General features: G+C 41.1%; 1 protein-coding gene across 1 annotated transcript in view; it reads right to left on the reverse strand.

Annotated features, from left to right (window-relative positions):
* BLNK (B cell linker) overlaps positions 1-15,586 on the reverse strand; it is a 140,559-nt gene extending 124,973 nt beyond the window's left edge. Inside the window, exons 1-2 of the mRNA XM_060241368.1 lie at positions 15,431-15,586; positions 6,345-6,407 (exon numbers count right to left, since the gene is read on the reverse strand). Coding sequence (XP_060097351.1) covers positions 6,345-6,407; positions 15,431-15,505 — 138 coding nt within the window. The 5' untranslated portion in view covers positions 15,506-15,586. The remainder of the gene's footprint in view (positions 1-6,344; positions 6,408-15,430) is intronic.
* Positions 15,587-15,849: the final 263 nt, after the last annotated feature.

Below are 15,849 nucleotides of genomic sequence, written 5' to 3' on the forward strand. Positions count from 1 at the left end.
CCCTTGTGCATATCCTGTCTTATCTCATCCTTCTGTTGTCTTCCCGCATGCCAAAATTTAGATTGCAAAGCTACTGAGAGCAGCTTGCTTTGTGTTGCTCTGCAAAGTGCACGGGTGCATTATAGTTAATATTCTGTACCACTATCAAGAAATGGAACTGGCAGCCCTCTTCCTCCAACAATTTGGAAAGTGATGATTTCCAGTGAATTATTCCTAGCCAACAGTCAAGTCACACTTGTGTACTCTGGTAGACAAACCTAGCATATCTTTGCCAGATCTAAGAATTAACCTTTTCCACATGTGAATTCCACGTGTTAATCAGCCTGTGGGTGAAGAAGTACTTCCTTTTATCAGTTAGAACTGATAAAAGGAAGTACTTCTTCACCCAAAGGGTGATTAACATGTGGAATTCACTGCCACAGGAGGTGGTGGCAGCTATAAGCATAGACAGCTTCAAGAGGGGATTGGATAAGCATATGGAGCAGAGGTCCATCAGTGGCTATTAGCCACAGCTTATTGTTGGAACTCTCTGTCTGGGGCAGTGATGCTCTGTATTCCTGTGCTGGGGGGGGGGCACAGTGGGAGGACTTCCAGCCCCACTGGTGAACCTCCTGATTGCACTTGGTTTTTTTGGCTACTGTGTGACACAGAGTGTTGGACTGGTCCAACATGGCTTCTCTTATGTTCTTATGTTCTTTTTGTCCTCACCTCTGTTTACCAGGTGGTGTGTTCTAATTTGGGGGTGGTATAATGAATGTCAAGGTGTAAAAGTTCACTTTTGCAGTGAACAACCTGCCTCATTTCCTGACCAGAATGACACCCCTCAAGCCCATTGACTTGTGCATTTAGAAGGCTAGCCCAATCTCATCAGATCTTGGAAGCGAAGCAGGGTTGGCCATGGTTGGCCCTGGATGGGAGACTACCCGGAAAGCTCAGGGTTGCTACACAGAGGCAAATCAGCTCTGAATGTTACTTGCCTTGAGAGAACCCTCTGGGTTCACTATAAGTCAGCTTGGTGCCACTTTCCACCCCTACCAACTCTTCTCAGGGTTATATGGTTGTTCTTTATTAACAAAGATAAAATATGTTGCACACTACTGGGTTTTTTTTTTTTTACCAATCCTTGTTCTGCTGAAGGGGTGCATACATTGCTCTTTTCTTTTGATTCACAGGCTATCACCAAGGAACTGAAATAAATTAATTTCCTCCTAGCCCAGGCTTTAAAATATGCTCCCTGTCCCAATTGCTTTAAGCGCAGAGTCATCTTTTATTGTATTGGCTCGTTGTTCTCCTCCTCCATTTCTGCCATCTTAAAATATTCTGTCTCATGTTACTGGTTATGAGTTATACTTCTTTGTGTTGCTCAAAACACTTCAAAGTAACCTGGGAAGCTTTTAAAGTAAAGTTATAATACTAAGGCAAACATTAACCATTCCTCAAAAGGCTCTCTAAACCTACTTTGAAACTGCTTTGAGCCAGATACCCAAGCACTGTAAATATGCCTGTTTTAAAAGCATCACACAATTCCCTTTCTTTATGTGCACTGGTTGCCATTCTTGGTGAGCATTAAGTAGGCCACAATTGTCCTTGGTAACACCTAGGGAGCATTAATAATGTAGCTTCCTCCTCTTCTTAGAGGATTATCAATGTTGAATACCTTTATAAAAGAAACCCTGCAGCCACATCGTGACTGGTATAATACAGAATGAGGCTTGCAATGAATAGCAAGCCAAATATTAAACTTTGGGTTTCTTTCCCTACTGCATGTTTCCTGTTTTTAAACCACAAATGCAGAAGAAGAAAAAGTTCTCTTTTGCTTTTCCCAATTTCTGTTTAAACTGTAATAACCAGCTTAAGGCAAAAAGTTGAAAACTGGACGAGGGAGAGGATGTCTTTTGACATTTGCAGTTTGACATCTCAGTTCCAGTGGTACATGGGAATTACTCTGGATTCATCTCAGTTTGACTAAAGAGCATCTGCTAGTTTCAGTTCAAATTAGAGACTGAGCTTTGGTGGCCTGAGAAGTCAGCTTGCTGCCTTCAGATGAGCAGAAGGAGGATATTCTCCAAGGCTTCAACAGAGCTTGGTTGTACCAGGGCTTGCTATAACCAATAAGGGTGGATTGCAAGAGATGCCTTGCAGCCATTACAGAGGAGATGGGGATATAGGGTTGCCAGGTCTAACTCAAAAAATATCTGGGGACTTTGGGAGGTGGAGCCAGGAGACTTTGAGGATGGAGCCAGGAGACTTTGGGGGTGGGGACAGGAGCAAGGCTGTGATAAGCACTGTTGAACTCTGAAGGGAGTTCTGGCAGTCACATTTAAAGAGACCACATACCTTTTAAATGCCTTGCCTCCATTTGGAAATAATTGATAGGGGCACCATTTTGGGCTCATAGAACTGGACCCCCTGGTCCAACTGTTTTGAAGCTTGGGAGGTGTTTTGAGGAGAGGCACTGGATGTTATGCTGAAAATTTGGTGCCTCTACCTCAAAAAACAGCACCCAGAGCCCCAGATACCACGGATCAATTCTCCATTATATCCTATGGGAATCAGTCTCCATAGTGTATAATTGAGTGTCCAGCAGATATTTTCCCTCCCCTCGCGCTTTCTGATGACCCTGAAGCGGGGGGCGGGGAGGGCCTTCAAATTGGGGAATCCTCTGCCTCCAATTGGGATTTATCAACCCTATAGGGATAAAATCCTCACTGCTGAGGAGCTATGAATATCATGGGATCACTAACAGAAAAAAGAAAGATCCTGCCATATCAAAGTTGTATAGCACCACAAAACGATTTAAATGTATTTTATTGGTTTTAAATTGTATTATATAATTGATTGTTAACCTCCCTAAGTCTGCTTGCGGAGAGGGCAGGATATAAATTTAAAGTAATAAATAATAATGATAATAATAAAAAACCCCAGGGCCTAATTTTAAAAAGAGGGTTTTGGAGAGGGTGTAGATGGGGAAGTGATAAAGGCCTTGGAGAAAGCTAAAATGAGCAGTTCCTGCTGTGCTATAAGCCAGCACTGCAGGGCTCCTAAGTTCAGTGGGCCCGACAATGGGCCTTGGTTCACTCCTTACATCTTCTCCTCAACTGTAAGCAGCTTGGTGAGCTGACAGAAACTGCCATGGCTGATGAGCGGCTTGGACCAAGTGGCCCCCTGACGTGTTGGCAAAGTTGCTGGTGCTTGGATCTGCTTGCTCCTGGATACCAGTGGTCTTCTTTGGCTGTGGCCCACCAAGGAATTTCCCTGTGTTAAGTGGCCAGTCCACCCCATTTTGGAGCTCTGACTATACATTACTAGAGGTGGTGTAATTCCTGCTGTGGGTATATGACCAACATTACCACAGAAGCGTGGAAGATAATTATTATTGCTAATGATCAGGGAATACTGCATTCCCTGACAATTTCCATTAGTATTAAACTCAGGGAATTTTTTGAGCAGGGATGCACAGGAATGCAGTTTTGGCTGACTTGGCATTGGGGTGTGTGGCCTAATATGCAAATGAGTTCCTGCTGATTAAACTGACTTCGTGGTAACTCTTGCAAAGGTATTTATTTAGAAAATGCTTAAGTCACCTCTCCAGACACTTGCTTGAAGCAGCTCACTGCAAAATGAGCCAGGGCATAAAAACAGCTGTCTAAAATGACATTGAGCATATATGAACATATATATCTTCATATATATATATGTGTGTGTGTGTGTGTGTGTGTGTGTGTGTGTGTTCAACAGCTATCTAAAGTGACATTCATTAAGTGGGCTAGAAACAGCTCCTAAAATTTTTTTTTAGAAAACTGGAACCCCTCAGATAACAGCCTGAACAAAAAGCAATGTGTTAGATTCGTGCCTACAGGAAAGTAAGATAGATGCCAAGTGAGCCTCAGAGGGGGAGGATATCCTGAAGGCAAGGTGCCACCACCAAAAAAGCCTGGTCTCTGGTCATCGCTAGCCGTTCCTCTGTCAGAGGGGTCACAAAGAGCAGGGCTTGTGAAAATGATCTTAACTCGTGGGTGGACTGAAAATGATCTTAACTGGTAAGGTGAAGATGATCCTTCGAGTGGCTCAGAGAGACAGTATCACATGCCTCCACTAGATGTTGGTTCTGAATATTAATGGTGCCTTTCCACTAGTGACAGTCTTACAGTTTTGTATTATGAACTACAGTCCCCACTGGTCAGATTTCCTTTGTAAACTCTTGTATGAACAAGAATAATATAATTCAGATGACATTTTTAAACTGCTGGCAATACTTATCTTCCTTTTAACTGTATATAAAAAATCTAATCCTGCTAGTGTTAAGGAGGTACCAACATAAAAATGAGGCAGAATGGACCCAGAATCTCAGACACAGTCATGGCTTCTGCTAAAGCTGGCAACATTCTGGAAGGGACACAAGAGAAACTGTTTTACTGGGTTCTGAGCCTGTTCTGGAGATACATAGTGGGGAAAAGTGACCAGTGTGTGGGGTTCCTTGAGTCTCATGGAGACTTTTTGCTGCAGGTAGCTTTCTACAGGAATCCTTTAAAAAGTGCATAGATAGCCATTTTATCCTTTTATCAGCCCTCCATCCAGCACTCGGAAATAACAAGTATGTTCTTGTATTGTGCTGCTGAAGCCATTGTGCTGTAATTTGTGAAGATGAAGAAGGATGGGAAATATACAAAGAAATGCTTTCTAAATTAATCCAAATGCTGATTATGCCTGCTAAATGTTGCACTTTTTGGGCTCTTGCCAAATTAACTTAAAGTGCTGTGGTCTGCATGATGGCACATGGGATGATGGTATCATGTTTATTGCCAGGTTTTAGCACTCTATAGTGCTGAATAGTTCTGGCTTGTTTTCGGTTAAAATGCAGAGTCTGATATCTGATCTGAAACTAAATTACCCCCCGATGATAGTTTATATATTTGTTTTGTTACCAAGCTCTCTTGACTCGAAAATGAATGTTTACTGTACCACTGGAAAGATATACATGCTTAGAGAAAATGAAACCCAATTGTTCTTCCATATTGGCCATTTAAAAACCTTTGAATGGATTCAGCTGTCACCTAATTTGGGAATTGCCTTCCAAATCTGGACTGCCATCTAATTGACATACACAAAAATCATGAAGACATGACTAAAGCAAAGTTCATACAAATACATTCATTTGCTTGCATAACTGATTTGATGATGGGATTTAGAATGCTGCAGATTTCAGCATTTTGATGGGGAAATGGACTGCAGAAGGCAAAGGAGGAAGGGCAGAATGGATGAGTCATTGGAACTCTCTCTGCATGAGGGAGCAAGAAAAACAGAAGATCTATGAAACATACAAACCTTTCTAATTGCCTGAGCCATAGTTCAGAGACAGAAGGCATGAATCTGTTTTGAAAACTCAATAAGGCTAACAAAGTTTTATTGAGAATGTAAGCTTTAATGTGCTAAAACACACTTCATCAGACAATGAAATGAGGTACAGTTAGCAGTGCTACATATAGCTTGTGGGTAGTGGTTAAGCATGCAAAACAGCACAAAGTTAAAATCCAGTGGCAAAATAGTGAAATTAACAAACTGAAAGAATAAGAGTTTGGTCTGGATAGTATAAGTTGCCTGGGAAAACAGCAAAAGGCAATAAACATGTCGGAATTGAGGAGAAATTAACAGGCTCCACATTCACTGCCATTCTCACCTTCATTCTCCAATTGATGGTGAGCACACGAGAGCTAACATTCTGAATAAAACTTTGTTGCTACTGGACTCCAGCTTAAATGTGCTACTGGACTCCAACTTTCTTCTATTGCTTCAAACATGGCTGCCCACCTGGATCTATCATCTATATCTGTATTTTGTTTAGCTTGTTCTCTAAACCAAGACTACAAACTAGCTTTGAATGAATGTGCTTAGTTTGGTCTTGGAGGGCAAGTATGGATCATTATTTGCCAGAATATAATGAAGGAGAGGAGAAAGATGTAAGCCACTCTGGATGCAGTTGTGCTCACTTTCCTGCCCTGCAAAGGCCCCAAATGACATCCTTTCCCCTGTGATCAGTCACTGCTCATGGGTGACATTTGCCTTGTGCTTCTGTGTGTGGAAGCTCTGTGCATACCTCTGCATTCACAGTGGTGATGGAAGTAATGTAGAGACTGAACCCTCCAGAAGTAGCCTTTGTACTTTCAGAAGAATCAAATAAATAATAAACGGTGGTTTGGAATTACATGTGAACCAACACAGTTGATACTATCCACCAATATTGTGCGCTGGGCACATTCTGTAATACTCTGGGTGTATATGTCATGCTCCATTGAACAGGGGAAAACTTACTGCATTTTCTTGTCAAAATTGTTAAAGTTACTTACCAGAAACTGAGTTCCATCTATGTTTAATTTTTCCACAATCCTGGCACAGTCATACATCCCACACTGAAAAGGAGAAGACACTACATTTGGTATTCATATATTTATTTAAATCTTTTGGCTGATTCCAAGCTAATATGCTGCTGTAATCAATTTCCAGATTTTGATTTTAGGAGGATATGTGTATTTTGCACTGATAGTTGTTGTTAACAATTTCATATAACCATGGCTCTGGCTCAAAGACAAAAACAGGCAATAGTTTCTCCCTTCCCCCATTCTTCATAGTTTGAGACAGGGATTGCTATTCATCCCATTTTTGACACAAGACAGGTGAATCTATTGTTTGAAAAACAGAATATGTTTGTATACCATAGGAAGCAAGACATTACTCAAATGCCTTTCAACCCTGCCAGAACACTATTGTGTGTCTTCAGCTGTGGATAACAGGACTTGGGAGACATGGGTTACTTCTATTTCTAGTCTCCTAACTTGATCTATATATTGTATATAGATGAGCCAGAACTTTATGTGGGCCCTGAGGTAATTAACCAAGCCTACTGGTGACCAATGTTTTTTTGGTATTTGTGACCCCAAGTAGGGACCTGTGCCAGCTTGGATTGCATCATGACCATATGTAGTGATCACCAAGCATAGCTCAGGTCACTCACAACCCGTTCAGACTTATTCATTGGATTGCTTTCCATGCACATGTATGCTCATGTGGAATAATCAGCATCTATCTGTGAATGTATTTGAGGTAAAGTTCACAGCATGCCTGACAAAACTTCCATATGAAGATACCACTATAGTGTAAGCCACAATAGATGTACAGCAGTCTATGTTCTGTGGGGGTTTTGACCTAGAAAGTAGCAGCAGTACAATACAGTACTGGAAGTCAGACAGAAATGGAGGCTTGACTTTGTACCACAACAAGGAACACAAGTTCTTCTGCAAGATTTGGCACAAAATGCTGTTGTCTATGATACATGTGGAGCCAAAGGAGATTTTGACTAGAACAAAATTTGAATTATGATGGATACCTCAGTTTTTGGTCTTATTTTCATTATAGCACATTCCTATATTTAAGTGACCACAGGCCTCTTCCTGAATCAGCATGTTAATATCTTTGTACATGTGGTATTGTGTTTTTCCATCCAAGGATGTCAGGCATGGACAGGCATTTTGCATGTCTGAATTAAAAGAGGAAGTGAAAAGTAATGGAAATGTCAGTGCTGCAGATGTTCAGCAAACTGGCAAAAAGCAAAGCCGGGGATAAACCATCGTAAATGTTGAGTCAACTTTGGTACTGAGGTAAAAGTTGCATTTTGCAACCAGTTATACAGGTTTCACAGTTTGTTCTTGCTGTTCCCCAATATGCAAAGAACTTCAATAAATGACCGTGTGTTATGTAGAGACTACATGTGTAGCCAATGAAATGGAAAATTTTGATACTTTTTTGGGTGTGTGTGTGTGTGGAATGTAATGAAGGCAATATTATCTAGCTCCTACAAAAGCACAGAGGGAAATAATGTATCAGATTATATTAGTAAACGGCTATTCTGCCAATGAGGTGGGGGAAGGGAGAGTTTGCAGCAGTCTTGGAAAGGGGGAGGCCACCCATCTGACATGGTGTGCCTTGGTACAGCATTGGGGGTGAGGATGGAGGGCACACATATAAGAGACCTATGTCCCTATCCATCCCCTCTCTTTGTTTCAGCAGAGGGAGGCAGCGACCAATTTAGGTGTAGGTCAGTCACTGGTTTGGGGCAGAGTGGGTGTTTTTGTTTCCTTTGGTACAATTAGCCTGAGCTGAGCCTCCCCTCCACCCCCCCCCCCCACTATACTCGGAAAACAGCACAGCAACGTCCTAGAACTTGTTGGGTTTAAAGTTTGAGTATCTCCTTGGGGGGCAGTAGCAGTGTGGGCAAAGCTGATTAGTGAAGCTTTGTAGAGTACCCTGGGGCATTAGGGTGAGGAAGGGACAATCCTCAGACCAGAGGTCTGGGGGCCTCAGTGCATTCATGGAAATGGGACAGGACCCTCTTATGGCATGCCATTGCCTTTGATCCATAGACCTTGCCAGTGGAAGAAAAGACATGGCACACCTGCCTTGAGCAATTCAGTGCCTGACAATGAGAAGACTGAGCTGTAGACTATTGACAGCTCAGAGCTTGGCATCAGACGCACAGGCAGAGAAGGCCTGTGACAGGTTTGGAAGGAGTTGGCATGCTAGCACTACAGTTCCCTTGATCAATATGGAATTAGATAAACTTGGCCACTGTCTTATCCCAGTTTACAGTGTCAGCTGTACTCATTCTGTCTAATTTGATGTCTGCCTGAAAACATCTATATTATTTGTAGGACAAGAATATAGAAGGAAAAGAGTTCTAGGAATAAAAAAAGAATGAGATCATTATAGATGTAAAGGAGTCACCACTGATCAGTTCTCAATTATTTTGAAGAATTATTCTCATGATTTGGATTAGAAAAAGGCATTTTTTTTTTTGGCCAGACAAATAAAACAATAAGACCTTCTGACAGAAAGCTGGGAAAGCATTTCCATAGGTTCAGGTTGTACAATACAGAACCATTAGAGAAAATGAGAATAATTTCATAATTTGTGGCTTTATATGCCACATTTCACAATATACATGGATTTATTCAAACTTAGCTCATTTTATTAAATTTTGTTCGGATTCTTTAATATTGTTAAGATACATTTGGAGTCATTATTCTATTCGGGTGATGTTCCAGTTCAAGGGAAAATGTTTATAGTTGTAATGTTCCCCACCACCAACTGGGAAGACATTCTCAGGGATACTTGCTCTTGACTTGCAGGCAGGCAGGCAAGAGAGTCTTCTTGTTCTAGAAGCAATTTAAACTCTTTGAAGAATAGACTAGTAGGGAAAAATTGCTTCAAACAGCCAAGTACTCAGTGTAGTTATGGAGGAGGCCTTGTCTACCCTCATCTGTATGTTCTGATTTTGTGCATAAGAAAGCAAGAAAAATCTTGCCTTTAGAAGGGGAGCAATATGGGCTCCAACTGGCCTGATAATCTTCAGCCGTTTTATCAGTGACTTGAGTGGAAGGAATTCTTATCAAATCTGCAGATGACATAAAACTGGGGGGGGGGGGGAGGCGGGGATAGCTAAGGCTTCCCTTTAATGCTTAAGTGAACAAAGTTTTTTGGGGGGAGGGAATCATTTTTGGAGTCTCTGGAAGCCTAATATTAAAATTGCAGCTGAGCCACATTGACCTTCTGTGAACTGCTGAACTTACAAATCACTTGGGATCGATCCATTTGGAGGAAACAGTGCAGTTTGCTCAGGAGTGACTTTAAAAAAACTCCCAAGATCATAACCAGTGTGCAAGATCAAATTAGGGCATCACAAAGAGAAAACCACACAAATTTGCAAGGAAAGGCAGGAAATTATAATTATTAGTCATCTGCAATACGGTGTTGGCAAAAATATCCTTTTCCATTTTTTTCAGTTTAGTGGCACAAGACTAAAAAAGCTCTCCAAAACTTTTGCCTCCCCCATACAAATTGCAGCTTTGTGCAAAGTGTGGTGGAGTTGCAGCCAACTTTGCATGGATAGGCACACTCATGTCCACATGTTGCCAATAATCACAGCTTGCAATGCCAGTGGGTTCTGCCATGCACTCTGCACACTTAACATGTTTCCCCATATTATGAGATTGTGTGACTTTCCGCCATTTTTCACAGTGGCTGATAATACAGCAGTATGGAAAACAGGGCTTCGCAGCTGTTTGTCAGTTAAAAAAAAAGTCTTGTCAGTTTCAACATTCACTTCCCCCCCTTTGCCTTAGTTCCTTTCTGTTCCCTTTCATTCAGTGAACTAACACTAAAATGCATGCACAAAACCTGAACCACAAGGATTTAAATGGAAGGCGCATGCTGGATGCTACTGCTCAGCTATGATAGTTTTTAAAAAAAACTTTGGACACTACCTTCCACACATCAAAAGTGAAGTTCTACCCCTTTTGTGCACTTTTAAAATTGTAGCTGAAGGATAAATACACCAGAGGAAAAAGAATGGTGTGTCAGGTGGGCATATAATCCTAAATTTCTTACTTACTGCTCTGAAAATCTGCAGTAAAACATGCATGCATAATAGGCCTCTGCCTCTCTCTCTCTCTCTTCCTATGCCCACCATGAGGGCTGGGCATGCTTTCTACAACTTCTCCCCATCCTACTCTGGATAGCTAGCTAGAATCTTTTACTCTGCATTTCCTATCCAGTGTGGAATTCACTTATAATAAAGAACTTTTTTTTTTTAAGTAACAACCCTCAGTATGAACTTATTCGTCAAGATGCCAGAGTATAGAATTCCATAGCACAGTGACTCAGCTCTGCTTTCAGGGACTGCAGTTGATCACCAGCTGAACCTGAGTCAGCAGCGAGATGCAGCTGCAAATAAAGGCCAATGTAATTTTAGGCTGCCTTGACAGAAACAGAGTGATGAAGTTAGGAAAGCTCTCTCAAAACTCTGAGTCAGGGGAGTTACAAAGTAGTCATCACATTTGCAGTGCATAAAAAAAGAGAATCGGAAAGTATCAATTCCATGCAAACATGGGCTGATTGTTCTAGAGTCTGGTGTCAGACGTGTATCTACTGAGCTATCCCTTTCCTTCCTGCTCTCTCCTAAATCTTGCCACCTTGGGGAAATGAAAAGTTTTGAGGATGAGAAAGGAAGATAGAAACTGAAAGCAAAGGTTAGCTGCAAACTGTGGTTAGGGTTGCCACATTGAAGGTGAGGGCCTGTTCTCCTGGAACTACAACTGATCTCCAGACTACAGAGATCATTTCCCTTGGAGAAAGTATTACTTTCAGAAGGTGGACTCTTGTGTCATCACCAGTGTTCCCTCTAAGCTGAGTTAGTGTAAGCTAGCTCATAGATTTTTAGCCTCTAGCTCATACATTTTTGGCTTAGCTCAGGAAGGATGATCCCAGAGCACATTAATTTATGCAGTAGCTCACAACTTGAATGTCAGTAGCTCACAAAGTAGAATTTTTGCTCACAAGACTCCATGGCTTAGAGGGAACATTGGACATCCCCAATGAAATTCTTCCCCTTTCCAGGTTCTGCCCCCACACCTCTAGAACCTTTTCAAGAGAGAGCTGGCCACACTGTCATGTTGCCCCCCAAAAAAGAAATTTGGGTTTTATTTACTGAGTAGCCAGAGGTAATTTTATTCTGATTAGTCATTCCCTCCAAAGTTAATGAACATGGTATGTTTTCAGTGGCTTTAGAAAGTTATATTTTAAAGGCCTCAATGACCTTGTGCTGGTAGGTAGTTGAAAATAGAATTGCTTTTGTTTGGTTCATGATTTATAGTGAATATATTTATGTTCTCTCTCATCTTCATTGTAATTGGATAGGGTTTTTTTTTGCCAAGGTACATTCTTATTATTTCTGTAAAAGGAGTTCACATCTTATTTTGGCTGGGCTGTGGGGGTTTCAGTCAACAGTAATTAAAACATAAGCATTTGATAATTTAGCACTGATGAAAAACCTCATGGGAAATTATGTTATGGGAAAGAATCTTATTGGTAGATTATTGCCTCCAAATTGTGATGAGATTTCAGTTTATAAAACAACAGAAGGCAATACAATTTAGAAATAGGTTCCTGTGTTTTGCCCTTCAAGTCTCATCTCTGTGTGTCATTTGAACAAAGAAGTCTACAGTATTTCTGTACACAAAGTCAAAGTGACATGAAATGTGACATTGTCTGAAGTTGTGCCATATTGGGAACTCTAACTGCTGATGACGTCATTCCTCCATCCCTGGAGCTTTCATTGGACTGGAGAGCTATTGCTTTTGTGCAAGTTTTTGCCTAGGTCTAACAACTGGGACATTGTGGATGTGGGGGAATCCTACCCCTATCCTACCACTCTGCTGAGCAAAGTTTATTTATGCATTTATTTAGTAAATTATTTATATTCCACTTTTCTTTTTGGTGCAAGATTTGAAGTCTTCCTCCCATCTAAGGTGCCTTCCTGCAATTTAAGGCCTACTCCTGTGGGAGGAAAATCTGCTTAAGTTGGAGAAATGCTACTTAGAGGATGGTTGGATCCACCGCACTGGATCTCTGATCTGATCTAGCTTTATTCTGACTTTAAAATGCAGGATGGATGGAAGGTATGAGGGAAGGGAATACTGAGTAGATGACCAGAGGTAGAGTAAGTGGAATGTGGCAGAGCAGACAGCATTATCAATTATCAAACATCTATATTTCACTTGCATGCTGTCATTCAAGATGTCAGCATTATTTTTCTCCATACATGACAGAATATAAGAGAAGTCATGTTGGATCAGGCCAATGGCCCATCCAGTCCAAATCCACTGTATCACAAAGTTTAAGTAGAGCTATGTTTTATAGTTCTCCTTCATAATATAGGTGATGAGCATGATGTTGGGATTGAATGGGCCACTCAGTGTGTCTTTGCAGCCATTGGGGAGTAGCTGATATGGATGAGGGCTATAGCTGTGGTAGAGGTGATAACTTTTTGCATTGTGCAATTTCCTTTATTGAATATTACCTGTCCCTGGTTGCTTTGAACCTGGCTAGTGGAAAAAAAAAACAGGCATGATATAGACATTGGTTACTTTCCCATGAAAGTTAAAACCAGGTGGCATAGAAATGTTTTAAGTAAACAATCCCCATCCATACTGAGCTCCCTATGTCAATTTTTGTAGGGCGACCTCCTGCAAACCACTGGGTGACCCAACCACAGAATTCCAGTATAATCTGAAATTTGACCCAAGTATCATGGCCAACAAGTGATTGTGCAGGTCATGGGTGGAATTCTAGCAGGTGTTCCTTTGCATATTAGGTCACACCCCCTGATGTAGCCAATCCTCCAAGAGCTTACAAGGCTCTTTTTTGTAAACTCTTGGAGGATTGGCTACATCAGGGGTATGTGGCCTAATATGCAAAGAAGCTCCTGCTAGAATTTCACCCCTGGTGCAGGTGAGCCATGATCTGCTTTTTCAAGTCCTTTTCTCCTAGCTTTATTCTCTGAGTAGTTATGCCTGTTACTGTAGTGTACTGGTTAGTGTCTCACTAGGATCTGGGAAACCAAGGTTCAAAGCCCCACTCTGACATAGAAGCTTGCTGGGTGATCTTTGGCCAGTCACACACTCTAAGCCTAACCTACCTCACAGGGTTGTTGTGAGGATGAAACAGAGGAGTATGATGTAAGCCGCTTTGGGTCTCCATCAGAGTTGCCAACCTCCAGGATGGCACCTGGAGAACTCCCAATTGATCTCCACATGACCAAATAATATCTCCTGGAGAAAATGGCTCCTTTGGTAAGTGGACTCTGTCATTATACTCCGTTGAAGTTCCTCCTGTCCCTGAACCCCCTCCTTCCCAGGCTTCACCCCCAAAATCTTCAGGTTTTTCCTAACCCAGAACTGGCAACTCTATTCCCATTAGGGAGAAAGATGAGATATAAATAAAGTGAATAAATAAATAACTATGGAAAGACAGGCTGATTCTTTTCTTACTATAGGCTTATGGTAACAGCAAAACAAGTAGAGAGCCAGTTTGGTGTAGTGGTTAAGTGTGCGGACTCTTATCTGGGAGAACCGGGTTTGATTCCCCACTCCTCCACTTGCACCTGCTGGAATGGCCTTGGGTCAGCCATAGCTCTGGCAGAAGTTGTCCTTGAAAGGGCAGCTGCTGTGAGAGCCCTCTCCAGCCCCACCCACCTCACAGGGTGTCTGTTGTGGAGGAGGAAGGTAAAGGAGATTGTGAGCCGCTCTGAGACTCTTTGGAGTGGAGGGCGGGATATAAATCCAATATCTTCTTTGTTATAGTATTTGGTTTGGATCAGGGGCACAGGTGGAATAGTTGTCTGGGGCCCATGATGGTTCTCTGCAGCCTTGTTAATGACATTCTGTACCTTGTTTGAACATGTAATTCAAGCTAAGCTTAATTTTTTAGTTTTATTTTTAACGATTTTTTTGACTACTGTGCCCTTTCATATTGCACAAATTTGCATACATGGCCAGATAAGATTTAAAACAAACAGGTGACTAACAGTAGTAATGCTATCCCTCATTCAAGGCCATCTATTTGACCTGTCAGGATGTAACAGTAACTAACATAAAAGTTGAAGCTCATGGATTACATATTTAGATTTTTTAAAGTTGATTTAAAAAAACAAACAAAAAACAAAAACATTTTCTACACCAGAGAGATTTGTGAGGGAGGAGAGAGATTTCAGAACACACAGGAAAATAGAATGCAACTGAATGTAACTATCATATGCTACAAAATATGGAATGAAAGCATCATTTTTATCTTAGAAGAGCAAACCAAGAGAACATTTTTGAAAATAACATCTGTGAAGAAAACGATAAAATACAGAATGTTCTTGGACATGTTTGCTGTTAAACAGATATTACATATTTGGAAAAAAAGTTCAGGCACAGACAACAAAATAAGGTGTGCAATTTAAGGATTTTAGCAGCACAGTCTGAAGAAGAGTTATGTCCTATAAGGTCAGCGTTATTAGGTAACTCTTAAGACTGCAGCACAAGCAAGCTTTTCATGTGGGGGATTATTGAGAAATGTGGATAGATTTCTTTTGGTTAAGAGAATAAAATTGTGAGAAGGAACTTGGAAAAAAAAGAATGTTAAAGTATATTTGATCTCAGATTTTAAAGAATATTTGATATTAGTGCTTGTCTTTTGTGTAGGGTTCAAGCATAACAGAAAACTGTTTTGGACACTGACATAATGGAAATAACTGCTGAGACTCATGAGAGCGAATAGCTAAAATAAAAAAAAATTACAGGCAATCCTTCAAGAAGCCATTTGTTCCCACCACACAGTAGCACTCTGTGATAACAGCCAACATCACACCAAGCTTAATGATAGTCAGGTCCTCCCATATGAGTTGTGCGACGTGGAGCAGTTTGATGATACAACTGCATTTAAGAGTTGGTTTCTGATTACTGTTTAGGATTCCACAAGAAGTGAGTAACATCAAATAATATATTGCTTGCATTTTCAGTAGCCCATCAGCTGCTAGAATTTTATATCAGTGTCATACCTGTCTGAGCAGATCTGCAACTTGGGAAGGTGTCCAGTTGTCGCATTCTTCTCGAAAGGGTAGTTTTGTAGCCATGCTGGTCTCCAGCAAGGACAATCAGATCGGTTTCTGGTAAGATCTAAATGCCTTGCTTCATAAACATTGTTGAGTGATTCTGGAAATGCTTAGAGGAAGTTCCCTCTGCAACTTTTTTTCCTGTGTCATCAAAGCTTAAAGCTACACATCCCCTTAAAGGAGCTTTGAAGCTGTTGGTATTACAGTGCAATGATTTTGAATGACATTTGCTGATAGTCCTTCTCTTTAAATGCTGTGGTGAAATTCCTTACCTTTCTACTGCTGCTGTTCCAAATAGACTATCCTATTTCTCCATTAAGTTTCAATCTTCAAAAAACAAGACACTCTTAGTATTAGTTAGTTAT

The sequence above is a fragment of the Heteronotia binoei genome, chromosome 6 (genome assembly GCF_032191835.1).
Source record: "Heteronotia binoei isolate CCM8104 ecotype False Entrance Well chromosome 6, APGP_CSIRO_Hbin_v1, whole genome shotgun sequence".
Classification (NCBI taxonomy): domain Eukaryota; kingdom Metazoa; phylum Chordata; class Lepidosauria; order Squamata; family Gekkonidae; genus Heteronotia; species Heteronotia binoei.